Source organism: Lagopus muta, chromosome Z, assembly GCF_023343835.1.
Source record: "Lagopus muta isolate bLagMut1 chromosome Z, bLagMut1 primary, whole genome shotgun sequence".
In the NCBI taxonomy this organism is placed as follows: domain Eukaryota; kingdom Metazoa; phylum Chordata; class Aves; order Galliformes; family Phasianidae; genus Lagopus; species Lagopus muta.
This window is the reverse complement of record NC_064472.1, coordinates 35,978,921-35,996,113: the sequence shown is the minus strand read 5'-3', so window position 1 is coordinate 35,996,113 and position 17,193 is coordinate 35,978,921. Positions and strand designations below refer to the sequence as shown.

Below are 17,193 nucleotides of genomic sequence, written 5' to 3'. Positions count from 1 at the left end.
TTTCTTTTCAATGAAGAGAATTCACGGTATTTTCTTATCTATAAGGTGGGGCTAAACCCAAAATGAGATAAATAGGAGTTCTCCCTTTTCATGTTAATATCCCACTTTGAGTTATAATTGAGGATGTTGTCAGCAACTGACATGCAATGCAATGCAACAGAGGAACACAACCAGAATTCCTCACAGCAGTGAGAGAAGATGACTGCCACAAAGCAGAGGATGAGAAACTCATGCATCAAGGTACTCATGGATCATCTGCTCCAGCAGATGAGCACGTTGAGCTGAAAAGGCCACAAAAAGCTCAACAAATCTTCTCTCCATAAGAAAAAGAACTGAGGGTCCTAACATGCCTCCCAGTTGCAGCTGGAGCTACTTCTAGCCTCTTTATTGAGATTCATCAATACTAGGATTGAGAAGTCAGATGTAACACAACCAAAATGCATAAGCTTGTAAACACATTTCTAAATTGGATTTCTCTTGCTTATCTTTAATGTCTGAGCTGTAGAACGCATTGTACAAATTCCTTCAAATTCCTAGGTTTCCTACAAAATCAAGAAGACTGGGAAATATTTGGTGAGATTCTGATTAAATCACTTTCCTACAGGAGATGTCCTTCGAGAAATCCTGCAACAAACAGAACTTCCACAGAAACAGCAGCCATCTGTGCCCGTGAACACAAAGAGGGAAGAGATGAAGGGTGTGTAGGGTTTTTTGATGCTGATTTCTAAATGAAACTTCCGCGTATCGGAAAGTTAAAGCACTGACTGCACCTGTTGTCATTCAGCCCTTTAATCCTCAAACAGCAAAAAGGCTGGAAACAGCAGAGGACTGCAGCTGAAGAAAAACTCCAGCATACATTACTCATGCTCAGTCAGCAGCTGATTTAGGAATGAAGAACAGAATGAAAAGCAGAGAGAGAGGGAGCAAACAGTAGGAGAGAGATGATTAAGTGAAAGGTAACTGGGCTGGATTTGGAGACATAGGATGACAGAAAAAAAATGAAAAAAATCAATTTTGTTGAAGGACACATCCCTTGCTAGTTTGAAACTGCCAAGTTCAGTTTCCTTTAGCAGTCAGCAAATCCTTCCAAATTCACTCCTGCAGTCTTACCTATGATGTCAGCCAGAAGAAGAGAAGTATCTGTGTAAATTGTTGCAAAGTAGCAAGCTGTAGTGGTGCCATTCTTCAGAGTTCGTCTCTATAAAAAGAAATCAGTTTCAACAATTTGGAAAAAAATAGTCTAGCTGTCAAAATGCAGAACTGCCAGTCTGATTTCAAACTGCAAGAACATTTGGTTATTGTGAAATTCCACAGAAATTACACTCAAGTAAAAAAGGAAGGTAAAATATAGCTTTTTAATTCCATAATCACATTTTTAGAGTCTGAACGTTAAGAAATAGAAAAACTCCTCTTCCAAAGTGATGCAGGTCTTCAACAATTGCTAAACCCACAGAAACCAGTCTTTCTTCATTCAAACAGAAAATTGAATTCTGATTTATGTCTAGCTTGAACTGTATGGAGTAACACAAACAGCCAGTTATCTGTGCTATTTCCTCATTTGGAAAGGCTCTGCATTTCTTAAAGTAAAGGAAAAATTTTCTAAGGTTAGCAAAGCAAGATTCTGGGAAGAAAGTAGCAGTTTTTATTTTGGCACTTTGTATGGCTTGAAAAAATAGTCAATTACTCAAATCCCTCATTATCCCTGAATCCAAAGTAACAAACTCCAGGGTAAAAGTAAGCTGAGAACTGCTTAGAGAGGAATTTAATTATTTATGTAATCACACGATTTGAAAGTAGAGGGTATTCCTGCTCATATTACTTTTGGAAGACATAATAGCAGATGAAGACTCATTTAAAGTTACGTTAAGTCATGGGGTCATTTATAACGTCTTTTGATTTGGGGTCTAATGCATGGTGTATTGACTTCCTATCCACAGTAAAGGATTAAATTGGATTCTGGCTAGAATGTAATTTGAGAATTCTTTCTTTCACAGGATAGAAGGTGAGACACTCAGTGTAATGTGTATTTTAAGAATGGCTATAGTTAATTAGTTACTTTCTCAGCTTTTGAAATCCAAAGTCCTGTGTTTGTGGATTCCTAAAATCATTGTCAAGTAAAGACTAAAACCTTTTTTTTTTTTTTTTTCCTGAAAATATCAGCAGGAAGATTGGCTTTTCCCAAATTTGAGGCATCAGAGGATGTTCCAGCTATAATCCATCAGAGTATAGTGATTATTATAAACAGAATATTGTTTTTTAAAATTTTCACTATGTTTTAACTACAACTCCAAAGGCACAAAGAGTCGTATCTGATTCCTGCAGATTTAGGGCTATTTCTAGCAATTGAATATTACTCTAATCCCCACAGCATGATTAGAGTCCTTTAGAAAAAGATCGCGATCTTTACACTATAACAAGCAGGGATAATTTTCAAACCTATTCATTAGTTTAGTCACCCTTAACTCTTGTTAACTTTTGATCTCAACTCATGAGGAAGTTCCACAACATTACAAATTGTAAAAAAAATTTGCATTTTTAAATTTAGCACTCAGGCAGTGCAACTTCTGGTATATCTTATTTAGGCCAGTTACTTTTTATGTACTTTTATCTTATTCTTTATTTGCTGCCTTTATAAGCTAAACAGACCAACTATTTTTAGCCTCTCTTCCTATTTTCCCGTCTCTGACCTTCATGCTTTTCCACCTTCATTGTATTCTGCCCTCCTCCTGCCACTTTGAGCCCCGCATGAAGAACTCAAAATAATGCCGTGCCACCAATTTGTAATAAAACTTCACTCATTCATGTCTTTTCCAGGACCACAGCTGAGGGCGTTTTACTAACCTGTGGCAATTATGTCAAAGTTATGTGCAAAGTAGTATATTCATTCTGTCTTCCAACTTGATTGAGACTGCAGAGAACCTCTCAGAAGATGGCTCTCAGAGTACCTTTATACCTTGAGCCTTTTTATACTCTCCAGTTTGGACAGGAAACTATTGGTTCCATAACTCAGATTGTTTCGGCAACAAAGAAACTCGAAATACAATTCTGAAAATATTAGCTATATATATAGCTGGATACCTTTCTGACGCACTTGCCCATGACACTCTGCAAACCTGCAAGTATTCTACAGAATTTGGGCACAAAAACACTTTTATGACACTGCCCTACCTACTTGATACAAAAAAGACAAGCCCAAGCGTTGCGTTAATGCCTCTTCAGCTAACTTTGAGCACTCACTGGCAATTCTTTTCCATGTGGAAAAAAAAAAAAGGTTATTAAATATGCTGCACAGTAAGCACTTGATCTACACTGACATCACTCCATCTGAACTGATGCAGACTGTAACACTATGCTGATGTACACAGCTGGAAGGTGAGATCACCTCTATGTTTTATGTTGCTGAAGGCATCTGTGCTTGCTTCTAGATTTTATGATCAACATGCTTTTATTAGGGTAAGATGACACAAAGTCGTTTTTAGAAATCTGTGTATTTCAGATTCACTGTGTTATTATTTTGACAACACGGTTTCATACAATTAGATAAAGGCAAGGCAGCTTATACCGGTCAACTCATTTAATCTTGTGAAGATATTTCAGCCCACATATTAAAGGACACTTTTCAGTTATATCAGAGAATCAATACTCTGCAATATGACATTTCCGTTTATTGTTCAGTGAGTGGAATTTGACCTGAAAGCTTCTTTACTGCTGAGAACGAGCACAGCTCAAACACAGTCTATTTCTTTGTGCCACAATACCATCAACAGATTTCATCAGTAGTAAAAGGTGTTCCTGCTGCAGTGATTTAAGCTGTAGTACTCTCTTCCCCAGTTGCTCCAAATCACCCCAGTATTGCTGACAATGAATACTGTCTCCTCCTTCCCAAGACTTTGCAGAAGATATGTTCATTAAACAGAGGATTTATGCATAAAAAGAAATAATCTCTGAATTTTCGTTTGTTTTTTTTGCTTCTACTATGTTTGACTATTTCTGAAAGTACACTCAAAGTACTCATCAGTGTCACTATACTCAGATATGAGAAAAGATGTTTGTTAATCCATCGTGTGACTAAATGAACTGCCAGAACAAAACTGAAAGTAGTAGGAAACAACCTTGGCTGGCAATTAGAACAGTGTGTGTGTTGTCAGTTTTATCTCATTTTCATGACATTAAGAAGTGCTATCCTATGTCTGCTGACCTTCTGACACTTACTTGTATTTTAAAATATGAATGTGGTCAATACATACAACAATTTGCAATACTTACAACAACTCTGGTGTACACTTCTTCTGCAAAATTACTGTCTTTGTATTTTGCCTCTGTTGGGAATGTGTAAGTAGTCAACCACTGCAAAAGAGGTAGATCTACTCTTGTACCAGCAAATAAGTACTGAGGGGCATGAATGTGGGTATCAACCAATCCGGGCATGAAGAATTCACTGTGGATAGAAAAGAAAACTGTAATAGTAACAAAAGGGTCACAGTTCTTTTTTCAAGGTAAGTAGTTCTGCTTTAAGCAGCATGTTTAATCAAAAGCCACAGAAGCAAGACACAAGTAGAAATTAACCTTACTCTTTCAGCATCAGCATATCCACTCCTGCTACAGCTCTATCCAAGCTCTTTTTTCTGTACAAAGTAGCTGACTTTTATGCAGAATAACAGACAGCTACCTGACAGGAAAGCAATCTGGGGTTAGATATTAGTGTAAGAGCATGACAAATCTATTTGTGTTTAATATTTACTCAGACTGAATATTAAGAAGTAAAACCTAACTGGCTTCATGATAACCAACATTATTCCACTTGAAAAAAATTCACTCTTGCTTCCTAACATGGATATATTTGTAAAGACTCATTTACTAACATGTTAACTGCATGCATCCCAGTCTTCCTCCACTATATGTATCTGTATCTATGAATCTATATATGTACTCAGTCAAGAAATGTCAAGGTTCAACTGAAGAACAGACAGTGTATCTACAAACACAGATGCAGATGTATCTGAAAAAAATCACTCTTCAGTATCTTGACAGGAAAGGCATCTTTAACAATGAAAGTGTAAAAAGTTTGTTGCCATGCAATACTCACACGATAACACGGATGAGTATAGCAATATAAGTAGGAGGTTGCTATAATTTTGTTTTGTGCTGGAACTCCATAGAGGATAAATTTTCTCCCAGCCTTGCCTCCTTCTCCCTGGCTACTGAATGATCTGTGATTTCATCTCTTCATAATTTCCCTTCTTTCTGTTTCACTGTATGTTAGAAATGCTGAAAGATCTTTCTCAGTCTGATCCATATTCCCAGCACCTTCCATTTTCCCCAGGCTATTTCAAGTGAAGAAAACATCTGATGACTCATATATTCTGTATGATTAGCGTTCCAACAAAGCATACAGATTTTTCAACAACTGAATTCTAAAGCTACCCTGCCGTTCTAGTCCTAAACCATGCCTTGTTTACAGCTATGCTACTGTAAAGCATGGTGGTTACAATCCAAAACTTACCAGGAAGGAGAGGAACTTTATTGGATGAACAAAACAAAAAAACTCACACTGCAATACAGTGAGAAATATGAGGATCTCTTTTTACAAGGTTTTAATCCTCCAGTTTTATTAGTTTTTATAAGGAAGTGTGTCAAAGCTCAAGCACTTTAATTTTGTATTTGAAATGTCACAGCTATCTACATTTATTAAGTTCAGAGTTTCAAGCTGAGGCACAGCCCCTTTCTCAGAAAATGGATGTGAAAAAAAAAAGACAACCAGCTGAAGGATGATTGTTGTCTGATTGTGCTGTATGAGCCAAAGAGACCATGCATCAGAACTAAATATGGCATTTTGGTCTGTGCAGTACAAGTTTGCCAGCAGAATTCAGCCATGGCTGCAGTCTCGAACTGGAAAATGCAAAAAACAAACAGAGGCTCGCACTCCAGACCTCATGCAGGATGTAGGCAGCCCTTCAACTACAAAGTTCTACAGAACTAAAAGGCAGTTTTGCCCTTGAGACAAGATTTAACATGTTCCTTGCCTAACGTTATTCACATGAACCCACACTACTTTGCTCAGAGAGAGAAATGTATTTGGTGCAGTTGATCTAAACAAAACACATACTAATGAGTCAGTTCTCTTATGTCAGACGTTTTGAATCCCCACTTCTTGGCCAGTCTCTCCTGCTGATCCGCTTGCTCCAGAAACACAATCTGAAAGGAAGGCAAAAATAGTCATATAAATAGAAATCCCACATTATCTTTAAACGATGGTAAAGGAAGTCGTATCTTACAATGGATTTTATACATTTAATACAAAGTGATGTTTGTGTTGAAATATTTGCCTGCCAGTTATGATTTTCAGCTACCTACTCACAGCCTAACGAACAACCCTCTCCAGTTGTTTCTAACGTGTAAGAGAAGAATGAAGCAATACATGAACTGCACCTATACCTGTAATCCATATTGCTCCCATGTAATACTCCATGTATTACAACCTACCATGATGCCAGTAGTATTTAATTACTTTGTCCATGACTGCCTAGCACTGAGTTAAGTATTTCCTAACTTTCTGCTCATACCTTCAAGGTTGTTTATTTTTTAAGAGCGGGGAAGGTGAAAAAAGCTAAAGGAAAAAAAAATCATATAATCTATTAATTGTACAGAACAGATTAAAAACATGCCTAGGGTCTTTATTCTTTAAAACAAACAAACAAACAAATAACCACACCAAAAACCAACCCTACAGTCTCAGGTAACTCATTCCCATTTTGCTCCCAGAGGACATTAGCTCCACTGCTGGTGCATTTCTGTTGCCAACTAAGAGATTTAGCACACTTTAGTTCTATTTTCAGATCCCATGGTATTTTAATCTAAAACATGATTCTTGCAGGCTGAATACTCAGCTTTTCAGTTCTCTCATATGACAACGCTAGGCTCAACAACTTTGCAAGAAACAAGGATCAAGAGCCCAGGCACTGGGATTGCTGCAACAAGCTCCCAACAGGATCCAGGTTTCCATGGTGCTGGATGAGCAGAGGACCCCATTGCCTCCTCCAACCAAAGACAGTATATTCTGGGCTTTCAGAGCCTATAAATTCTTGCCAAACCACAATTTCTGCCTAAAAATAACACATGGTTTTCTGGGTCCCATGGTGTAAGTAACAGCTTTTTTCTTGAAACTCGAGACTGATCTAGGACAGATATAAGTTTTTTGTGTTTTTTTTTACTTCGTCTGAAGAGCAGGTTTTACTCTTTTAGTCAGAAATGAAGCTATGAGTATCATATCAGTAAATATCACACCAGAAATAATTGCAAGACTGTGGTCCATTACAGGTTCACAAGAAGCAGCGTTTCTTTCCTTCCCAAAAAAGATGTTCAGACCCTTCAGCCAGTTCAACAGCTCTATCTGCTGAGGGATCAGAATACAGACCTACTGAAATTTCCGATGAGCCATAAAGAAAATGTCACTCAGATGCCAAAGTAAAAATGGATTCAGAATGACTAATGATAGAGCTGCTAAACCAAAAAAAAAAAAAAGAAGAAGAAGAAGAAAAAAAAGAAAGAAAAAAAAAGAAATGGCAAATGCTGGAAATGGGTGTTGCCATGGAAAAGTGACTATTACATACTTTTAAAGGGCAAATACATAAAACACACAAATTATGAAAGAAAAAAAAAAAATGTCAAGGGACTGGATGAGTGAAATCAGCACTAAACCTGGCAGTCAGTCCATTACTGCCAAATACAGCTGTGGATGGATAACCAAGACATCTGTACTCTTTTAAACAAACTTCCCAATAGAACTGCTTAGTTTTTTCATGAGACATTCTCCACTGCTTTCTGAGGCCTTTGTTTTGGCCATTTTTCTAACAGTGAGTTGCTTAAAGTCTTTGAGATCCCAGACTTGCACATTCTCCTGAGTATTTGCTTGTACATTCAATACAGCTGTTATGATTCACTGGGAACCAAACCTTTTAACTAGTTCTACACCCTATCATTGTAAAGTCAAGAAGAAATTCTGTGCCAAAATCACTACAGAATCAGAAAAGTACACTGATAAGACTATAAATTTCCTCTTGTGAATAAGGAAGACAAGCACAGTAACCAGCAGTTTGGAAAGGTATTATCACCAAAAAAAGTCAGGTAGATCAGATAGATCAACAGCTGCCAACAGCTGCCAACAGCTGCTAATCAATTGTGATGTGCCATCCCTGTGATGCATCTAAAAGATCGGAAGATGATGAGCTGAGCGGTCCTCGTCCTGGCAACCAGTTCAGTCCGTCCTCTTAATTTCAGGAGATGTTCAAAGCCCCACACAAAAACAGCACATAGATGGCACAGTTAAATATGTATTAACCCCGATATAAAAAACCCTGAGTGCCTCCAAGTGTCACAGTGTGAGTAAGTTTGCTACCAAAAGAGTGGAAACTGAGTTAAACTGCCCTAGGAAACTTTTTTTTTTTTTAATCCGGCAGTATCTATATTTGTTTTGACTATGACACTGAGTTGAACACGAGCAACAGGCAACAAGTCCCTTCTTTTCTCCCTCCCACATCCTTCACATCTCTCTCTGTGGTCAGCTGCTGGCACTAACACACAGCTGTTTCCTGCCTACAACCATCCTGTTGTCCTATTCTTGGCCTCACTGAGCTGCTGCCAGCACTGTTTAACGAGGCTACCGTCTTCAGCAGTTTGATGATTACAGATATGATGCCTATTGCTTATCTAGTTCTCAAAACTGAAATACAAGGGTAGATAAGAGACAGCAGCACTTATCAGACCCTGCTACTCAAAAACTCAACAGCCCAAAATGCCGAGAAGGATGAAGCAATGAACTCCAAATCTATGTTTTTGACTTGATACCTTCCTCCCCTGGCAGCCAAACACACAACATTTGCTATGCCGTAAGCCAAATTGTAATTACTTGACAATAGCAGCACTTATTCCACAACATTTGCTCCTTCTAGGCATCCAAAGGGAGCTTTTATCTTGACACTTGTTCTACTTTCTTAATATTTTACTCAGCTATGTTATTCACACCAACATTTCAATGATAACTCAGTCTGCTTTATTTTCCTTACCTTGATGAATGTTACTCTTTCTATTGTGCTGCTCCGCAAACCACTTAACTAAACACAGGCTTATTTTGTTAACTTATGATAACTTGGGTGTGCAATCCTGACGGCAGTGCTTTCTTTGCCAAAGCTCCCTTTTCATCTGCAGGCAAAGCAAAGACAACTGACACCCACCTGTGGCTCCACAGCCGTGTCCCTGTGCGCAGCAGGGGACCAGGCAGCACTCTGTGCACTTGTAGTGCACTCCTGCTGCTGTGAGAACAGCACCTGGCTGTTCACAAAAGCTGTTCACCTCTTCTGAGATCATGCAAAGTTTCTGCATGATGGAATCAGCAACATGAGGCAAACGTTAAGCTCATTTAAACCTAGTTAAACTTAATTCTTTGGAAGCAACAGCAAAATAGTATTGATGTGTATCTGGACAATAGAGGTAAAAAACTTTGAATCACGGTGTTCTTGTCATAAACCACATCTTCAGTGATTACAGTGGAAGTTCTGCATGTGGCAGAATTATGATAACAGGCTAAATGGTAACAAATTGCACTGTCAGACCCTGGAATAGTAAAATGTACGAGTTGTCAAAAAGAGAAGACTATGAAAGTCCTTATCAATCTATTCTGGTGAAAGTTTTCCTTTTGGACAATAGTGTTTCACTAGATTTTTTCTTAAACAACGGTGTGGGAATGCATCAACTTATGCTCAGCAAACACATCCAGTGCATCCTTGTTCACCAAGAGAAGGGGAGAGAGGGACTCAGAATCACAGAACTGTACAGAACAGAACTGTAGGGATTGGAAGGGACCTCCAGAGATCAAGTCCAACCCCCTACAAAGCAGCCCCCTACAGCAAGCTGCACAGGTAGGTGTCCAGGCAGGTCTTGAGTATCTCAGAGAAGGAGAACGACTCTCTTGAGGCAGAAATCTATAGAGCCTGGTACACTGATACCATGTGTGTTTTTCAAGAAAATCCTTTAAAAGCAGTAACTTGCTAAGCACATGATATAGTGACCTTTTATCAAGAATTGGCACTAACAGAGCAAGTTTCTGGTTCCTGCACCCAATTTACACAAACCAAAACCTTTATTCATTCAGCTCTATTGGTTTTAGTTGACATCTCCCAAAGTTTTCTGTGTTTTTATTCACCTCCTATCCAGCTTCTCAGGGACTTTGCTATACCCTGTGCCAGACTCGGAATAGCTGTAGGGGAACTGTCTTGAAAGAGGTCTTCATGGACCTGTGTGGATGGTGAAGGAAAGCTGCATGAGCTAACAGTGTGTATTTTCAATGTATTTCAAATGTTACCAAAGCCTGATGCAACTGTACAGTCATCAGAAGGAAAGAAAATGACTTTTTTCCTTATACCTAGGGTTGCTACATGCACTGCTACGTCTAAGCGAAATTGCTGCTCTGTCTAGGCAACGTGAAGCTGCCACACCGGTGACACGGCTGAGGGCAACACAGTTCCCTTCCGGGACCGGCCCTGCGCTTTCAGTAAGTTTATACTCGTTTTAGACGCAGTTTGTGCCGTTAATGTGCCTAGCGGTACCGTTCCCCTAACTTTTTACGGGCACGTTCCATGTTTTTTTCTTGTAACAAGAAGAAAAAGACATCTCTGTACAGGGGGGGATTCGGCAATTACTTACAATCACTCTTACTGTTCTGTCACAGAGAATGACAAACTTACCTGTAAGACTGGAGGAAAACGGAGACCAGCCGAGCACAGCTCCGCTGCGGGTACTCTGGGAACACACGGCGCCCCGCAACACGTTGGGGCTCCCCGCGGACACACTGCTCCGTCCCCGTCCCCTCCGGCTCCCACCACACACCGTTCCATTCCCCGAGGTCCCGTCCCCCTCCCCGCGCCCCGATCGGACCGGTTCCCGTTTGCTGACCGCTCCCGGACGGCGGGTGAGAGGTGCCCGCACCGCCCCGCGGCTCCGCGCCTCTCACCGTGCCGCCGTCGTCAACCCCCAGCAGGCGGCCGTGCAGGATCTCCATGGGCGCGTCGGGGCGGGAGTGCACGAATGTGCCCCTGAAGACATGGGCGAGAGGTGGGCGCTGCGGGGAGCCCATAGCGGGGACGGCTACACTGGTACCACTGCCGCTCCGGCCAGCTGCTCGCTACCGTCTGCCGCTGCCGAGCGCGGCTTCCTGGTACTGTCACCATCTCCCCACCCCCTGGTGACTTGCCCCTCGGGGAGGGGTTTCGGCGGCCCCCGCCCCGCGCCGAGCCCGCGTCCGACCCCGCCGCCGCGAGTGCGGGGGAGGCGGCGGTCGCTTCCCGAAATTTCATGGGCAGCGCCTCGCGGTCCAGCTGGCACCTGTTGCACTGAGCCCGGGGCGCTAGCAAATCTGTTGGACGTTTTCGAAGGAACTGATTTTAACTGCGACGGTCGTTAGATGTGTGTCTTGTCTATCACTAAACGGCGCTTACCGCTTCATTCTGTACTCAGTTATCAAAGGTAAATCTCTCACTGATTGTATCTCGTGTCCTCAGCTCCTGTGCTGCTTGTCGATAGGTACAGGAGCAGGAAATAGTTGCCAGTCCAGGTACCTGAGCTGCCAAGCAGCAGCCAACTGCCTTGTTCAATGGAGGTGGCCTTCAGGGTGTGTGAAAAAGGCTACAGAGAAGGAAAAGTCAGAGATGAGTTGATGTTGTGAACCCAGAGAACAGCACTTTCAGGACCATAACTTAAGTTGAAAAACAATGCAAACATATGTTTATGTCAAACTAAAAGAGGGGAGATTTAAACTGGATATAACGATAACGTTTTTCAGAATAAGGATGGTAAAGCACTGGAACAGACTGTTCAGAGGTGTGGTGGCTGCCCTGTCTCTGGAGTTTGAAGGTCAGGCTGAATAAGGCTCTGAGGGACCTGATTGAACTGTAGGTATTCCTGCTTGTTGCGGGGCAGTTGGACTGGATAGTCTTTAAGGGTCCCTTCCCCTCCCTCGGTGTTATGATTCTATGATGCTATTTGCTAAGAGCATCACTAGTGAGAATACTAGAATAAGGCTTCACAGGGCCGGGTTGTTGCATGCAGCGTTAAGGCAATGAGTGTTCTCTGCACTCCTGTCAGAAGCTCCGTCAGGCATCCAGGTGATGAATGAACTTGGCACCCAGGCGCTGGCACAACTCGTGTCAAAGCTGCAATGCTAAGTTTGCCATTAAAGACCTTTACCCTTTCCTCTTTGCTGACAATGCAAAGGTTATCTTTTCTGCAAGCTTTCTAGATCAATGGTGGAAGGAGAAAAAGCCACAGTGGAAAAGCCCAGGATTAATTTAATTTTGATCTGCTGTGGGCACATCATCAGCATTTTTCTTGCCTTCTTTTGAGCAAGAATATTTTAGCCTACCGTTGAGCAAGTTAAAAACCACTTGAGTATACTGAAGTCAGATGAAGATCATACCTTGACTTTACTGTCAGCAAGCCACAAGAATTGTCCTAAATAAAATGGACTTACATTCTGACATTGTTAATTTCTTGTGAGGGGTCTTGCATTTACAGAAGATGCCAATGAGAGAAAATGGATTGTTAAGACACAAGGCAGCTTTTCACTGTATTTCTAAGCTCTTTGACCTAGTAAGCTTGCAAAACAGAACAAGACTAGTTAGTTTGCAAAGGAAATTGTCACGATAATCTTTCATGCAATTCTGTTTGCTTTCAAGACTATAAATACTTCATGCTTCCTTTAGCAGTGGAGTAATAAATGGAAAAGAAAAGAAAAAAGGAAAAACATGAGAACTCTTTTAAATTAGAACTTGCAAAAGCTGTCTTGCAAAGGTGTTTCTTGGGATGATACTCCTGGATCCATTGAGACTGTGGCTGAACCTGTCTGTGTTCCAAGCTGAGCCCCCAAGTGGAAAAAACTGCCTTTTTTTTTTAATGAAGGACAGTAAGTGAGCAGTAGACTATTCTTGCCACTGGATGCCAAAAGGCAAAGAGATAAGAGCTGATAAATGGGTTAAACAGAGACTGAGCCCTGCAGAGGTGAGTGAAAACTTTTACCAGCAATGGCTACTACTTGATACAACCTGCCTTTTTTTGTGGCAGCAGCTTGCCCTGTTTGCCAAGGCCTATTGAGGCCAAGCTGCACGCTCTCCTTATGCTGCCCTTGGTACTCATGTGCTTTATTTGACCTGCATTGAGCTATATATGGATCTTGGCTCCACAACCTGAGCTCTCAGGCTGGCAGACATGGGCATGCTGCTGTCCAAAGCAATACTCAGCTGTACTCAGTGCTCCTGGGAAGCCCTCACTTGCCTCTGATGGGGATGTGTGCTCTTCCTGAGTATGAGACTGCTTCAGCCATGGTCTCCTGTTCAATACCTCAAGGGTTACCCCCAGCTACATGACACAAAGGGTACACAAAGCAGCTTCAGAGAGATTTAATCCATCCTATGGTTAATGAGGAGAAGATATCAGGAAACAGTTCATTCCTTTTGTACATTCAGGGATTAAATTCTTTATTCCCACTAACATTTACACTTTCTGAACTTTTGTTTCACTTAGTAAACTGTGCAAAACTAGATTTCAGCAGCTTGTTTCCAAGTTTTGGGGCACATAAAATGATCCTAAATATCTGAGAAATGCAAGCAAATGCAAGTTGTTTTTCTTTCTGCTTTCAGAAAATCATCAATTGGGTACGTGTCACCAAACAAAAGCTTCTGTTTTCAGGACTCTGCTGCTGCAATAAGTGCTTGCAAAGCATGAGCATTAAGGAGATAATAATTATTGTTCTGGTATGCTTGTTCTTATTTCATGTGATTGTGTCTCACTCCAATTTATACGAGGGAGAAGAGGTTCTTTTACTATATGTATTCCTGATGGTGAGATTAAGACACAAATGGGTCAAATGTTAGCCCGACCAGTTTATTACAAATCCTAGTTGCTTAGGGATATGGGGAAGGAGTGATGGGCGATAGACAAGAGATAGGAAATAAAAAGCAAGGAGTCTTTATAGAAAGCAAGAGAGAGATTGTCACTACTGAGAGGTTCATAGCAGGACTGTTGTTCTCAGGAACTCGTCTGGTTACTGGGGGGATGTGAGGAAGCCAGGAAGCTTTGCAGCAAGCTGGCCCTGGAGGGCAGATTTTCCAAAGAGGTTTTCTCCTCTGGGAACATTCCTCGAAGATTTCTTTGGGAGTTCTTCTCCAAAGTCCTTAGTTTACTGAGAGCCTTTTTTTCCCCCATTTCTCTGTCTTTTTTTCTTCTTTTTTCTCTGTTAGCGTGACATACGTGGCCCAACAGATAAGCCAGCAGGAAGTGGTGTCTTCGTTGCCATGCACAAGCATTACTGCCTTTTGCAGAGGTCAGTCCTTCAAGCTGCACCCTTGAAAAAAGACTGCTTGTCCCGCTTCCGCTTATCTTTACAACCGTGAGCAGAGGTACTGTGGCACAGTGACACCCACCATTGTCCCTCTGGATAATTTGCAGTTGTCACTTCGAGTCTAATCACCAGAAAGGCCTCACGAAGCAAGCTTTGAGACAAAAGGAAAAACAGTTTTCTCTTTCATAGATTGTCAAAATGTACCTCGTGTATAATTTGTAACATAGCAACTAAGTCAATGGCAAAACAAAATATAATTGATTTATCTGCTACTGACTGATTTTTCTCCAAAAATTAAAGTGCTGAGTGTGCAACAAATACTTAGAGCTGTTCAGAAAAAGAAAAAAGTAAGCATGACAAACATCTGCTCTCAGATATGTGCAGTATTAAAGATGGGAGCTGAGGTTAACCTAGTATTGACCAACTCAAACACTTTGTGTTCCCTGAAACATTTGTATAATCAACATCCATTTACAATACTTCTACTTTTCCAAACCTGTCTAAAACTGAAAATCACTCAAGAAGGGTAAGAACAGGTGATCTTAGGGATGAGGTCCCTTCCATTGCCCACCTACAGGGATGTTGCTTCTTGTGAGTCCTGGGCAGAGCTCTCAGCCTTATGTCTTCAAGACTGCATGGGCTTGGGAGGGCCGTCCTCAGACATCTGCAAGGAAGCTGTATCTACTTTCTGATGTCTTACACCCCCAAAAGAGTCCGGTGCTGGCATAATGCTGCCACAATGCATCCCATGACTAGAATTTAAAGATCATACTTGTCTTGCCTTGTCTTTTGATACACGAGGGTTGCTCTGAAAGTAAAGTCTCCTATCTTATTATGCTGGCCCTTGACATCAGAGGCAGATATTGTTTGTACGGCCACACTGATTTTTATGAACACAGCATACTGGCTCTTGTTCATTGCTGGCTATGGAATGCATATGGTGACTGTGAAATACAATGTTTTGTGGCTGAGAGTATGCTCTATCAAATATTGTTGTGTTCTTTATGTCTGTTGTAGTTTCCATGGAAATAAATAGGAGGCATTACTTTTGAAGTTATCTATGTCTATTTATGTGAAGTTCAGATTGACTATATTTATCTTAACACTAGTAAGGATTTTCTGATTTTTTACCAGGGCTTGTTCCTACAAAGATTTGTAATAATTAAGTGAAAGGCATTAATGAGAAAGCCAGAAATACTACATGACTGTCAGTAAAATTCTTGTGTATCAGTAGAGTATCAACATGTACTAGAATTAAAAGCATCGGTAAGTGAACTGTGCCAAAAGATTTAGTTGACAAATATGCCTTCCATTTGTACAACATGGACAGCATGCATCAATAGCCTTGCTAGACTTTACTTCTGATTGTGCTAAGAAGGAATTGAGCAGAACTTGGATATCTGCTATTGTAATGGAGGCTTATTGGGAACAAACTGGACCAAGACTAGGTGCAGTTGACTGAGCCTTTCACCTGGAAAATTCTGCCTTAGAATACCATTATCTGGTAAATGCAGCAAATATAATTGAGAGAACAGAATCAGTTAATTTATAGACATCATTATAAACCACCATAGTTAACTGTTTTACTTGCTAGGCTCATTTTCATGCTCAAAACCCAAAGAGCTGAATAATATACTTCAAGGTTATATCAGTGATACGACTTTTACCTGACTTCACATTACTAGCAAAGATAAAACCCTTAAGGCATAGACAAAAATAAATTGTCATAAGGAATTGAAATCAGCAATTCTTACTGGCATTCTCTTTATGCTACCCACACAAGAACATCTCTCCTGCTCAAGAAAAGAGCAAATGACTTCTTCTGTCTCTAACCTTGCCTGACTGATAATGAATGGTGACTGATAATCCTGAGGAGCTTAGTTCTCCAATTCCAGTTAATGATGGAAGTAATTTACTTCTGAAGTGTTTTGTGATCTGTGAACAAAAATGACGAATCTGACTTAGAAATATAAATAATAATATATGCATCCAAGTATACTGTAAAATTGCTGAATTATTGCAATATGTTGACCAGCAGTTGCATTCCTAAGCTGTACGAAAGATCTCCTCATGAGTACTAGTTAAGTAGTAAAATCACTCCAAAAAGATTTTCTGATCAAGTTAGAGGAAGTCTACTGGAAATATGAAAATGATGCTGCCGTGCTTTTATTTCATAAGTTTGTCTACCCCCAAAATTAAAACAAACATAGATATGCTGTGGGAATATAAAAATAAAAGCTAAAATTTCAGTCACTGAATTCCAGTAGTAATAGTGGAGTGGGTAGCTGAAAACACAAATGTATTCACTCACAGGTGCATAGGTTCATGGATTACTAGCTTTGGAAATTAAGGGATTTTACTTTTGTGTTCAGTTGTCTGAAATTGTTTTTGGGTTTTTTTTTGTTCATCCAGAGAAGGGGATTTCTAAAGTGACATGTTCTTATTTGAATTATACTGCATCTCCAATTTCCTAACAGTTCCTCTTAGAGAGGCAGAGGGAGAGAGAAGGGAGGGAAGGAGGAAGGGAGGAGAAAGAAAGGAATTTACTGATGATAAGTATTACATGGGTGAGTATGTCTGTGCTGTTTATCCACATTCAATCTGAGAAGTTGATGAGATCCCTTTTGCCTCCCAAAAGGCAATTATATGCAGTGAGTAGGAAAAGATGGAATTTTCATCACTTAGAGGTTGGCCAAAATGTATTACTGTCGGCCAAGTGTTTCACAATCTCACATCTTCCCTTGTAGGCTTTTTCAGAATACTGTGTACCAAGAAGACCTATAGCCTCAAGTAGTGGTCAGGAGCAT

At 40.6% G+C, this 17,193-nt stretch overlaps 1 protein-coding gene across 1 annotated transcript in view; it reads right to left on the bottom strand.

Moving 5' to 3' along the window:
* Positions 1–11,222, bottom strand: part of GDA (guanine deaminase) — a 32,252-nt gene extending 21,030 nt beyond the window's left edge. The window contains exons 1-4 of the mRNA XM_048932514.1: positions 11,006–11,222; positions 6,107–6,195; positions 4,267–4,438; positions 1,111–1,198 (exon numbers count right to left, since the gene is read on the bottom strand). Coding sequence (XP_048788471.1) covers positions 1,111–1,198; positions 4,267–4,438; positions 6,107–6,195; positions 11,006–11,128 — 472 coding nt within the window. The 5' untranslated portion in view covers positions 11,129–11,222. The remainder of the gene's footprint in view (positions 1–1,110; positions 1,199–4,266; positions 4,439–6,106; positions 6,196–11,005) is intronic.
* Between the last annotated feature and the right edge of the window lie 5,971 nt (positions 11,223–17,193).